The 12,050-nt window shown below is 37.4% G+C and overlaps 1 protein-coding gene across 1 annotated transcript; it reads left to right on the plus strand.

The window, feature by feature from the left end:
- The first annotated feature begins 2,100 nt into the window (after positions 1 to 2,100).
- Positions 2,101 to 9,750, plus strand: map1lc3b (microtubule-associated protein 1 light chain 3 beta). Its single transcript, XM_041795648.1, has 4 exons — positions 2,101 to 2,355; positions 5,098 to 5,153; positions 7,544 to 7,650; positions 7,985 to 9,750. The coding sequence occupies exons 1-4, from the start codon at positions 2,316 to 2,318 to the stop codon at positions 8,160 to 8,162; spliced, it is 381 nt and encodes a 126-aa protein (XP_041651582.1). The 5' UTR covers positions 2,101 to 2,315; the 3' UTR covers positions 8,163 to 9,750.
- The last annotated feature ends 2,300 nt before the right edge of the window (positions 9,751 to 12,050 follow it).

Here is a 12,050-nt window from a genome sequence, read left to right on the forward strand (position 1 = left end):
GGCACAACCAGGACAACTCCAAGATCTGGTCACCTTGCCAAACTGAGCAGTCAAGCATTGGTTCCTTAGTAAGAGAGGCGACCAAGAACCCAATGGTCACTCTGAGCTCCAGAGATCTTGTATGGAGATGGGACAAAGTTCCAGATGGACAACCATCACTGCAGCCCTCCACTGATCTGGGCTGACAGCAGAGTGGCTTGGCCTCTCCTCAGTGCAAAGCACACAGAAGCCCACTTGGCTATAATTTTGAGTCTTCTGCTTCCTCCGAGTGGGCTTTCATGTGTTTCGCACTGAGGAGATGCTTCTGCCTAGCCACTCTGCTGTAAGCCCATATCGGTAGAGGGCTACAGTAGAAGTTGTCCTTCTACAACTTTGTCCCATCTCCACACACCTTTGAATCTTTGAAGCTCAGTCAGAGTGACCATCGGGTTCTTGGTCTCTTAATAAGGAACCTTTTTTTTTCAATTGTAATTAGTTTGTAAAAATTTCTAAAACCATGTTTTCACTTTGTCATGAAAGGATAGGCTAATGAGTGTAGATTATCAAGAATGTTTGTTTTCAACTGCATCATCAAGCTGCTACTTTCTGAATGCACTGTATGTGTCAAACTGAGGATGTGTTTGTTTAAAGGGAAAAACAAGAATTATGTTGTTTATATATTAACAAACAACATGTCAGATTAATTCCTTATGTAATCTGCATGAAACTGAATATTTAGAATCAACTGGAGATTTTTTGTACATGCTATGAAGTAATTAAACAACATTAAATGGGTAATTTTTATAATTAATGAATGGATGGTTTTTAGCAACATTTTAATGTTTAAAAACATTATTAGCTATGTCATGTATTTTTAAACAAACTCTGTCTCAAAAGAAAAAAGATATGACATGATTTATTCTACCACACAAAAGCTTGTATTTGTCTTTAAATATTCAACATGGTCTCATATCTGGCAGATTGCTGATTAATTGGAAAATCGAATATTCTTCATTGGCCAAGAAAATCACCTGACAATCCAACCCAACGCTGCATGCTTTTCAGTTACTGAAGGCAGAGAGACCTGGTAAATGATCTCCAGGGAGGAAACTCAGAATTTCGTGAGGCCCATGGGCTGCAGATTTCAGGGGGCCATTGTCTGCAAAGGATATAAATCCAAGTATTGCAAACCGGTTCCGTTTTTTTTATAATGTCATTTGGCCACATAGTTTTGAGCTGCAATGGCTGCAATTCCTAATTTAAAATGCCTTTTTTTTTTTTTTTTTTTTTGTAAAACTGCAAGTCTACAGTTCTGTCACCTCTTTTATTTTATATCCACTGTAACAAATCTACGGAAGAGTATTAGGGCCACTGAAAAAAAAAATTTTGAGACAAATTTTTTTTTTTCAATTGTGAGAAAAAAGTCAGAATTCTGAGTTTAAAGTCAGAATTCTGAGATTAAAGTCAGAATTCTGAAAAAAGTCAGAATTCTGAGATTAAAGTCAGAATTCTGAGAAAAAAGTCGGAATTCTGAGATTAAAATCAGAATTCTGAGAAAAAACTCAGAATTCTGACTTTTTTTTTTCAGAATTCTGACTTTAAACTCAGAATTCTGACTTTAAACTCAGAATTCTGACTTTTTTCTCAGAATTCTGACTTTAAACTCAGAATTCTGACTTTAATCTCAGAATTCTGACTTTTTTCTCACAATTGAAAAAAAAAAAATTGTCTCAAAAATTTTTTTTTCAGTGGCCCTAATACTCTTCCGCACTAATCAAATTGTGTTTCTGACCAAATACGTACAGGTCTCACTGCAAGAAAGAACTTCTTAACTTTCTCTAACATAGCGTTAGCTGGTCTCTCTGATGGTATGGCTTCAATCCTCCCCTTATTCGTGAGTGCTTTAGATATAACGTGTGGAATTCCGCTGAAACAGCGGGCATAAAAAATGGTTTCCTCCAGTGTGCTACACTTTTTGCACATTCTTACTTATCTCATATAATTTTTGTTTATTTAGCAGCAAACAAATGTTTCCATATCATCAGAGAATAATAGAACATGGGCTACAGGTAGCAGATGAGGAGGAGGGGGGGCGTGACGTCAGAGGTCAGCTGACGGGTTTGTTTTGCTTGCTTGAGCTCATAAATACACAGCTCGAAGAAGGAAGTAGCGACATCAAAACATCTGTGATCTAGTTCTCCTCAGCTGTCCGGGTTTTTACCCTAAAACTACCAGTATCGAGTGCGTGGACACTTTTTTCCCTTGTATATATTTCTGTTTTGCTACAGCTGCTACCTTCATTTTCATCCGCTGCCAGTTGGTTGACTTGACGCAGTATGCCTTCAGAGAAAACCTTCAAACAAAGAAGGACATTCGGTAGGTGATCAAACTGCTTGTTTGACTGTTTTGCGCACAGTTCAAACGCCTTACGTCGCCTGTTATATATCGACTGAAATGTAAATAACAATGTTAGGCTACAAGCGGCAGTGTCTGGCCATGTAGTTTTTAAAATTCCAAGTGGGGAAGAGGCTATCGAGTAATTTTGCCATCAGAGCTATTTTACAGTTTTACAAAGGGGACAGAATAGTGGTTTGCCAATGTGCAGTGAGTTAGGGACTATATTCGGAGATGTTTGTGTTGTCAGCATATCTAACGGAATACAGATGTATGCTATAAACATAAATTGTTAGTCTAGATTAAAGTAATGCTATAAATAGGAATGAAGATGGCTGTTTGTTGCAGGCCCTTCCCCTTGGTTGGATTTATGTGCTTATGTGTTGTTGTTAATGCGTGCGTTTGCGATTTTTTGCTTTAAAGTGGTTAAGAAAACAAAGTGGTGTCGAAACGCAGACTGGAGGAGCTGCAGGATTGGGGGATGGGACACTTTAACGGCATAACGAAAATGGGGCGGTTTAAAAGAGGAAACTGACTCATCTGATACACAAAAGTGCGACGTTGGCCCTTACGTTTAGTTTAGTTTTAAAGCCTGTATGGCCTCAAGGCCTTCATTCCGTTATGGCCTCCCCTCTCGCAGATCTGAAGTGTCAGTAGTTTTTTTTGTTTCATCGGCTAATCTATAGGCTTACTTATTTTACTTTTTCATGAAACAAATTTAGTTCATTTTAATGCTTGTTGCCCATGTGCCTTAACTTCAAACAAAGATGGTAACTGTTGCCTGGAAATGTAGACTATTTCCCAGAAAGACCTGAGGTAACCGACTTCCGGTTCGACATCACGTTGTTGGTCCAAATGTGCACAACAGCGTACGTGAGGAGGCAGAAAACAAAGGGAAACATTGTAATGAAAATAAAATGTAAAACTTAGTTAAACTTTTTAAAATCATCTTTGCTTAATGTAACATCAATCTGAGCGAGAGATTCTAACTTTTGGTTAAAACTGTCCTGTTGGCAATTCTGAAACCAAAAGTGTATCTCTCTGAACGTTGTGCCCGTGTAAGCTATTTTTTTGTTTTAATTTTATCGTTGTGTTACTTTGTGTACAGTATAATCTAGGCACACATATTTAAATGATCAAATATTTACTTTCAAAGTGTTTAGCATGTAGTCATTTGCCCTAGAAGTTCAGTTCAATTTCTGTCTAACAGTTCCAGTTTCTAAAACAGGCCTATACATGACTCAACAGATCACGTGGAATCTTCCAGATGTGTCTTGTGTCACTGACTAATTCCTACATTATGATGGAACCAAATATTATTGGGAAAAAAAACCTTAAGAGTTCCCGGCTTCCTCTTTTATGTGTTTTCCCCAAATATGTGGTTAAAAATTATGTAACGGCAGATTGGGATTTTTTTAGTAATGAGTCATGGTCCTTTTCAGCAATTGCACTTTAGTACCACAATAAACCTCGTCTTTTTAACTGTCTTTTGACTTTTAAAGAACTCAAACAGCACCATCATATTGCTTTACCCTCCAAAGAGCTTTTAAGGTTCCTGACTGTAATGCAGTCACAGATAAATGACTGTTTTACAAACCATTAAGAATGAAAATGGTTACCTCAGGAAGAAAGACATTTGACTCTTGATTGGATTAGATTAACCTATCAGTCAGCACACAAGCTTTTTGGCAAACATTTTGCAAGGGCATGTCACAAGACTGGACTGCAGTAGCTCAGTTTCACCTTACCCCTGCATCGGAATGGAGAAGTGTACTTCCTTTGACTATATTTTTAATATAAGCTCACAGTTTTATGTCCACCATTATTATTAAAGCTTTAAATTTACTTAAGTCTGAAACCTGAAGGAAATAATGGAGAAGACTTTCTTTCCCTATTATAAAGTTTAATGATTCATGCCATAATAGTCTGGTTTATGTTGTCTGTACAATGCTCAGTAAGAAAACGCTGTTATCTGTTGTTTATTTTTGGTCCAGAATTAGGTTAACAGAAAAAAAACTCAGGAAGAAGGGTCATAGTCAGCCATAGTCTATCAACAAGCATGTGATCCATCCAGTCAACAGCTGACATGTACACATTTCATCTTTTGGGGTTCACCTTGGAAACCTAAAGCTGAAAAAGTCTTGAACAAAGAATCTTAGAAATGAAGACACATTACTTATTCAGCTGAGTTTTATTGTCTGTGTTGAACAAATCACATTTTTGTATCTGCTAACACATGCTGTATTAATAGGGTAGACCGTATATTATTCAGATTTTTGTCAATAATCTGCTTATCACAGTGTGGTCACAGCGTGAGTGGATTTTAGGAAAGCCCATTATAATTTCACCAGAGTTCATTCTTCCACTTAGCATTTAGTTTAACACATTCTTATGTTTTGGTTGTGTTGCAGACAAAGCCACAGAATTATGTTCTGATCTTTTTTTTTTAGCTTATCTTTCATGACTTAGTTTTAAGGTGAGCCTAATTTAAAGAAAACTTGGATACCAGTTACAGCTGAGACTTTATGGTGAGGTGTACGTTAACAGAGCTGTCAAATCTGATACTTTAATGATACATTTCTTTACTGTAGCTTCTAGTTTTGTATCTTCTGTGTCTGCTGTTTTTTTTTTTTTGACTTGGTTTGTGTTTTTTAATCCCCTGCCTTTTAGCCTTTCTGTCTTGTACAATACTGTTTACTTAAGTCTTTTATTTCTACTTCACAGAACAGCGGGTAGAAGATGTCAGACTAATCCGAGATCAACACCCTAACAAGATACCTGTAAGTTCAGACGTATATTTATTTGTAATGAGCTCATGAACATTAAAGGTTACGCAACAAATCTCTTTTACTAAAGCATGAGTAGCAGAAGTGTATCAGTAGGGTATGTACAAAAGCAGGAAACATCAGCGCCAAAATCTTTTACTTTGTTTTTGGAACCCTCGTTTCTGCAAGGTTCTCTGCATTTTGACTTCTGGTGGGATATAACATTGTTGATCATCATTCATAGATACATACATTTAAACTTTACTTTTTGTGGCACATTTCTGCCAACAGAAATTTTCAGTTTTTCGTATGACAATTGGGTGCAATTACATCTGCTTCTTGGTGAGATGTGAAGGGACCCCTAGTAACCACTAATAAACAAATACAGACCTCGTGTTTCACCTGCTCCTTTTATCCTTTTTAGACAGGCCACCCAGCCATCCATCTGCTGCTGAGTGAAAAGCCTCTTCTCTTCTTTGAAACTGTTGAGTGTCTGTGTGTTTATGTGTGGGGTTAGTCGGTGTACTCCTGGGGTTATAAAATGCCATGTCATGGTAAGAGCTGAGGCAATAGGCAGATGGACTGTGTCACTGTAATGTAACTCCATCCAGACAGCCATGGTGGAGCCTGTGGGGGATGGGGGAGCAGAATACTGTATGGCAGACTAACTCTGGCTCCAAGACCAGGCCCTGCACTTCCAGCAACATATCAGCTGCTGTGTTTAATAGAATTCAGTGCTCCTTGCACTGAACTACATTATAAGATAACCATGTTCATTTTATTGTTACTTAAATAAAGTAATAGTTAAGAATAACCTACCATAAAACAGATATTCTGTTGTAAACTTGCATTTTACACACAGTTAAAATAATATCTTTATGTCTACTTTTTATTTTTTCATCACTTAGTTTTCATAATGTGAATGTTGAGTAGACTGACTATCCTTCAGACAATTCAAAGTTCTTTCAAACAAAATTTCTTATTCATCCTTTTGCACAGTGATGGCTGTGCCTTTGAGAATAGTTCCAGGCTTTAGTATCTTCCCCGAAGGACCTTCCCATAGAGAGATGACCCACTCTACAGTACTACTGAGCTATAGTTCCCCCATTAATTTAATATCAGAAATCAGTCGCAAAAGATACAAATATTCCGCAACCCATGTTTACACTGAGCATTTTAAAAAAATAACAAATATAAGAATTACATGTCCCAAGGCCGTAGATGGTGTTTGATTAGGATGCAAAACAATAAAAGCTACTAATATTCACTTTCAGACTCTTATACCAAGAACATTTTCCTTTTTTTGTCTTAATAAAATAGAAAAAGTTACTAAAATTTTGCATGGTAGTTTTCAGTCTGTTAACTGATAAATTAATCAACTTATTTTTGCAGCTATCATTCAAAAAGTTAGTTTAATTTCCATTGTTAGTTGTGTGTGTTAAGGCAACCCAAAATTTATATACCAAATGTAAAATAAAGCATGGCATAAAGACAAGCATATAAAGTCAATAAAAATTACTCAGGTAAGTGATATAGTGTTTAACTGTCAGAATCAAACAAAGGCAGCCTAATTTGTTTAGCATTGGCACTGCATGGAATTTTCACTTGTCTAAGTGAAGAAGTGTGCCAGTAGTTAGCAGTTAATAAAGTTTCAATATCATATTAGATTCTGGCTTTACATGATGACAGAATCAACATAATCAAACTGTGCTTCACAGGATGCTCATTTTGCCCATAGGTTTTATCATGTGCTAAATGGAGCACACACCTTGTGCCCACCTCTACCAAAAGAGCTCTAACTAAAATTTAAGCGAGAAGCAGAAGGAGCTGATAAATTTGAAAAGCAAAAGAGCTAAAGAAGATGAAAGAAAAGCAGGTGTTGGCTAACAAAAAAAGGCTGAACAACCTTGGTCATATGAACCACGTCGGACCTGGAATTAATGCAAAATAACTTCCAGAATTTGTTAAACAGTAGTGGCTCTCTCTGAGGACAAAACAACAGTTTATTTAATCATTTGAAATTCAGACACAAAGTGGTAGGCTATATACACAACCGTGATTGCAATATGAATCAGAATAACGAATATGATGTTTGCCCTGATTGAGCTGCTCTACTGTGTGCTTCAGCTTTCATATAACATGTCAGAAGACTTAAAATCATGTTAGCTTGAACCAAAGATGAATGAATGGTATACAAGTCAGTCAGCTCAGTCTTGGTCCAGTAAATTTGGACTTCTCATTCACCAATACAATTCAGAAAGGCTTTGACCCTTAATACCCACCCCCACCCCAAATTCATATGCAGGGTTTCATGTTCAAGGTATGAGAGGAAATACTGTTCTCATAAAAGTGCAACCTCCAGAAGAAAATGGATGACTTGTCAAGTTTGTGTTTGTCTCCTGTAGGTGATCATTGAAAGATATAAAGGAGAGAAACAGCTTCCTATCCTGGACAAGACCAAATTTCTAGTACCAGACCATGTCAACATGAGTGAACTCATCAAGATTATCAGGTGAATTTCTCTCTCCTCTCCTGTATTTTCTTTTCTCATACCTTCATCACCCTATTCCTCAATTCTATATTCTTCTACATATTTCTCACTTTCTCTCTTATACTAGCCCCCCATCTTCTTTTTCACCTCTTCTTCTTTGCTCCACCTTTCTTTCCCTTCCTCCTCTTTCTTGACTAAGTTTTGACTTAACATTATATTTTTCCTCTCCTTTCTTCCCACCTGTTTTCCTTGAATTTTCAATTTCACATTTTTCAATCCTTACCTTTTCTTGATCCTGACATATTTCTTTCTGTTGTCCTCTCCTCTTCACTGCCATTTCTTCACTCCCCATTAGGAGGCGTCTCCAACTTAACTCCAACCAGGCCTTCTTCCTGCTAGTTAATGGCCACAGCATGGTCTCAGTGTCTGCTGCCATCTCTGAGGTGTATGAACGGGAAAGGGACCAAGATGGCTTCCTGTACATGGTGTATGCCTCCCAGGAGACCTTTGGTGCTGCCAGGACCACCTGGTGAATAACCTCCCATTGGGCAATTGTAGTTTTTATCCTCCCATGTTTCTTTCCACATACACATCTAACTGTTTTAAATCCAGCATCAAATATTTCCCAGCTCTAATTAGTTAAGGTTCTGTTTCCTGTATCATGACTGCTGTGAGTAAGTAGACTGAGGACCACCACTGTCCTATAGCAGCATAGCACCACAACAGTTGATAAGAGTGGCCATTTTTTAAAGTAGAGGAATTCCCAAATCTGATTGTATCTCAGGTGAATAGTCTTCTAGTGATTGTCTTTGCTTCTTTATTCTTTTTGGTGAATCATCTCTGTTGTCATGGCAACTTGCAGACTGTTGAAAGCTGTTACTTCAAGTGTAGTGGCAACAGGTGAGTTAATGTTAATGTATGTATACATTTCAGATAGTTCTATGACATGAAGGCTCAATGCTTCACCATGTATCGATGTATACATTAGCCAATGAACAAGCCAACCAAAATTATAAGCTGCTTGGAGACAGGTTGCAAGGGGAAGTAAAAGGTGTTTTGGGAACAAAGTATTTAAAAAAAAAAAGGCAAATACCACAGTTTAATGGCTAAACAGCAATATTAGTTTCAGTCAGAATTCTTTGCAGAAAATACAGCATGAAAAAGAGAAGTTTTCTCTTAATCATTACATCTGTTCTGTCATTCATTACCTCACTAGTTCCTTTTTTTAAAATCCCTCCGCCTCAAAGTCTCTATCATCTTCACTGTAACATAGAGATGTAAAGAAACTGCCCCTGCTTCGGAAAGGGATTTAGTTTCAAAAGAAAAAAGTATCAAAGCACGAATAACATTGACATAATGGCTTTCACTATAAAAGAGTTCCTATGAGAATGTAACCAAGTAGACCCTGGAACGCAACAAGAAGCATGGTATGACTGTTTGTGTAGATGAAGGCTGGTAGTGTTTATTGAAAGGCTGATTAGTTGACTGGTTTACCATTTCCTTCCTTTTCCTATAATGTGTATATATAAAGTTCATCAAGGAGTGAAGTATATTAAAGGAGTGAAATATAAAATATAGCGTGGTTAATCAGCTTCATGTCTGACTGTCCCTGTTTTGCCTTTGAACCACAGGGCTGATCACCCAGAGCTGTTTTTTTCAGTGTTACTGCACTGAATTTAACAAGTGCTGATATCATGAGAAATTAGTTGTGGCTTCTTAAGGAAGAAAATGGTCTTTCTATTGATGAACATTTCTGTTCTCACTTATTTTTCTGTTGCAAGTCTCCAGCTCCTCCCATTCTCTTAACAGATCTTGGAGTAGCTTTTTATATTAAAGTATTTTATCATTTTGGGTTTCTTTTATTTAATGTGATTTTATTTCAATGTATTTCATGTCTTTACTCTTCACTGTCTTTTCTGTGGGGTACAAAGAAGACTTTTTCTGACAAGTGAAAGCCACTGTTTTTTATGTAACAGAGGGCTGGAGCATTTGTTACAGTGCGTTTGTTCTGGTCTTCTACTTTGTTTTACATACACATCCACACTCAGCAATATCACACAGCTTCCTCTGATGTATTTATGTTGATATTTTGTAAACAATAAAATGAAAAAATAAAGAATCCTTGTGGCTCCTGTGATACATTACAAAGCACTGTCTTAAAAGTCTTATTTTGTTCTGCATTCAAGATGTGATCCTAATAAATCAAAACTAAATTGATATACTGTGTCAACAGTAACATCGCTAAATAGTTATTTAAAATATTCTACAGAATGGCATTATCACTGTTCCATCTCCAATTAATTGTAATTACAAGAATTTTTCTCATCATGCAAGACCCCACCTGCAAGATACCAAAGCCAATTGGCACAATCTCTGACAATAGTTTAACATTTTTAGGCAAAATGATGTCAAATCTTGCTCACTTCATCCTATGTTGTCAAATTACAACATTAATTTTCCTGCAGGAAATTCTCACAGACACCTGAGGGCATACCAGTGCTACTGAACATGGAGAAAACAGCACTGATGCAAGAATAATGAGCCTCATACATATGGACTCTGGACTTTACATACAGTTATGGACGAAAGTATTGGCATCCCTGGAATTTTTCCAGAAAATACAACAGTTCTCCCAGAAATTGTTGCAATTACAAATGTTTTTGGTATACACGTTTATTTCCTTTTTGTGCATTAGAGCAACACAAAAAAGCCAAAATTGACATAATTTTACACAAAACTCAAAAAATGGGCCAGACGAAATTATTGACACCCTCAACTTAATATTTGGTTGCATAACCTTGGGAAAATAAAACTGAAACCAATCATTTCCTATAACCATCAACAAGCTTCTTACACCTCTGAACTGGAATTTTGGACCACTCTTCTTTTGCAAACTGCTCCAGGTCTCTCAGATTTGAAGGGTGCTTCTTGCAACAGAAATTTTGAGATCTCTCCATAGGTGTTCAATAGGATTTAGATCTGGACTCATTGCTGGCCACTTCAGAACTCTCCAGTGCTTTGTCTCCAACCATTTCTTGGTGCTTTTTGAGGTATGTTTGGGGTCATTGGCCTACTGGAACACCCATGACCTCTGACGCAGAACCAGCTTTCTGACACTAGGCCCTACATTGTGGCCCAAAATCTATTGATAGTCTCCAGATTTCATGATTCCTTGCACACAGTCAAAGCACCCAGTGCCAGAGGCAGCAAAATAACCCCAAAACATCCTTGAATCTCCACAATGTTTGACTCTAAATACTGTGTTCTTCTTTGTAGGCCTCATTCCATTTTCTGTAAACAGTAGAATGACGTGCTTTTCCAAAAAGCTCTACCTTAGTCTCATCGGTCCACAAAATGTTCTCCCAGAAGATTGAGGCTTACTCGGGTACATTTTTGCAAACTCCAGTCTGGTCTTTTTTGGTCTCTTTGTCAGCAGTGGGGTTCTACTCAGTCTCCTGCCATAGCGCTTCATCTCATTCAGATGACCACGTATGGTCTGAGCTGACACTTTTGCACCCTGAGTATGCAGGGCAGCCTGAATTTGTGTGGAAGTTGACTGAGGATGTTTATCCACCATTCCAACGATCCTGTGTTGCATTCTTTTGTCAATTTTTCTCTTCCGTCCACATCCATGGAGATTAGCCACAGGTCCATGGGTTATAAACTTCTTGATTATATTACGCACAATGGAAAAAAGGAATTTCAAGATCTCTGGAGATGGTCTTATAACCTTGAGATTGTTCATATTTTTCCACAACTTTGCTTCTTAAATCCTCAGACAATTCTGGGCTCTTCTTTCTCTTCTCCATGCTTGGTGTGACACAGGTACACAACAAAAAGGCTGAGTCAACTTACACATTCTAACTGGCTTCAGATGTGATTTCTAGATTGCCAGCACCTGTTACTGCCACAAGTGAGTTAAAATGAGCATCACATGCTTGAAATAAAATGATTTACCCACAGTTTTAAAAGGGTGCCAACAATTTTGTCCAGCCCATTTTTGAGTTTTGTGTAAAATTATGTCAATTTTGGTTTTTCTGTGTTGCTCCAATGCACATAAATGAAATAAACATGTATACCAAAAACATTTGTAATTGCAACCATTTCTGGGAGAAATGGTGTATTTTTTGGAAAAATTCCAGGGTTGCCAATACTTTGGTCCATGACTGTATCTTGTAATAACAGAAGTCCCAGAGAGATCACATTACATTTTTTGGGCCCCATTTGAGTTTTGTAAAATCTGATAAAATGCCTAAAGTGATGCTTCTTGAGTCAGTGTCACTTTGGGCCTAAGTTTCATAAGAAAGGAAGCCTTATTTCTCTAAAAAACACATTTACATACATAGCTAAAAATGTTGCGCAAGGTCATGTAAAAGACAAAGGGGGCTTTCATTGGTGGGCTCCATACTGCCATTACCCTT

This window comes from Cheilinus undulatus, linkage group 9, assembly GCF_018320785.1.
Source record: "Cheilinus undulatus linkage group 9, ASM1832078v1, whole genome shotgun sequence".
Taxonomy (NCBI): domain Eukaryota; kingdom Metazoa; phylum Chordata; class Actinopteri; order Labriformes; family Labridae; genus Cheilinus; species Cheilinus undulatus.

Bases quoted from the DNA above. Each gene is read 5' to 3' on its own strand.
- map1lc3b (XM_041795648.1), top strand. From the start codon at position 2,316: ATGCCTTCAGAGAAAACCTTCAAACAAAGAAGGACATTCG. The intron at 2,356-5,097 runs GTAGGTGATCAA...TCTACTTCACAG, and splicing joins CAAACAAAGAAGGACATTCG to AACAGCGGGTAGAAGATGTC. The intron at 7,651-7,984 runs GTGAATTTCTCT...ACTCCCCATTAG, and splicing joins GAACTCATCAAGATTATCAG to GAGGCGTCTCCAACTTAACT.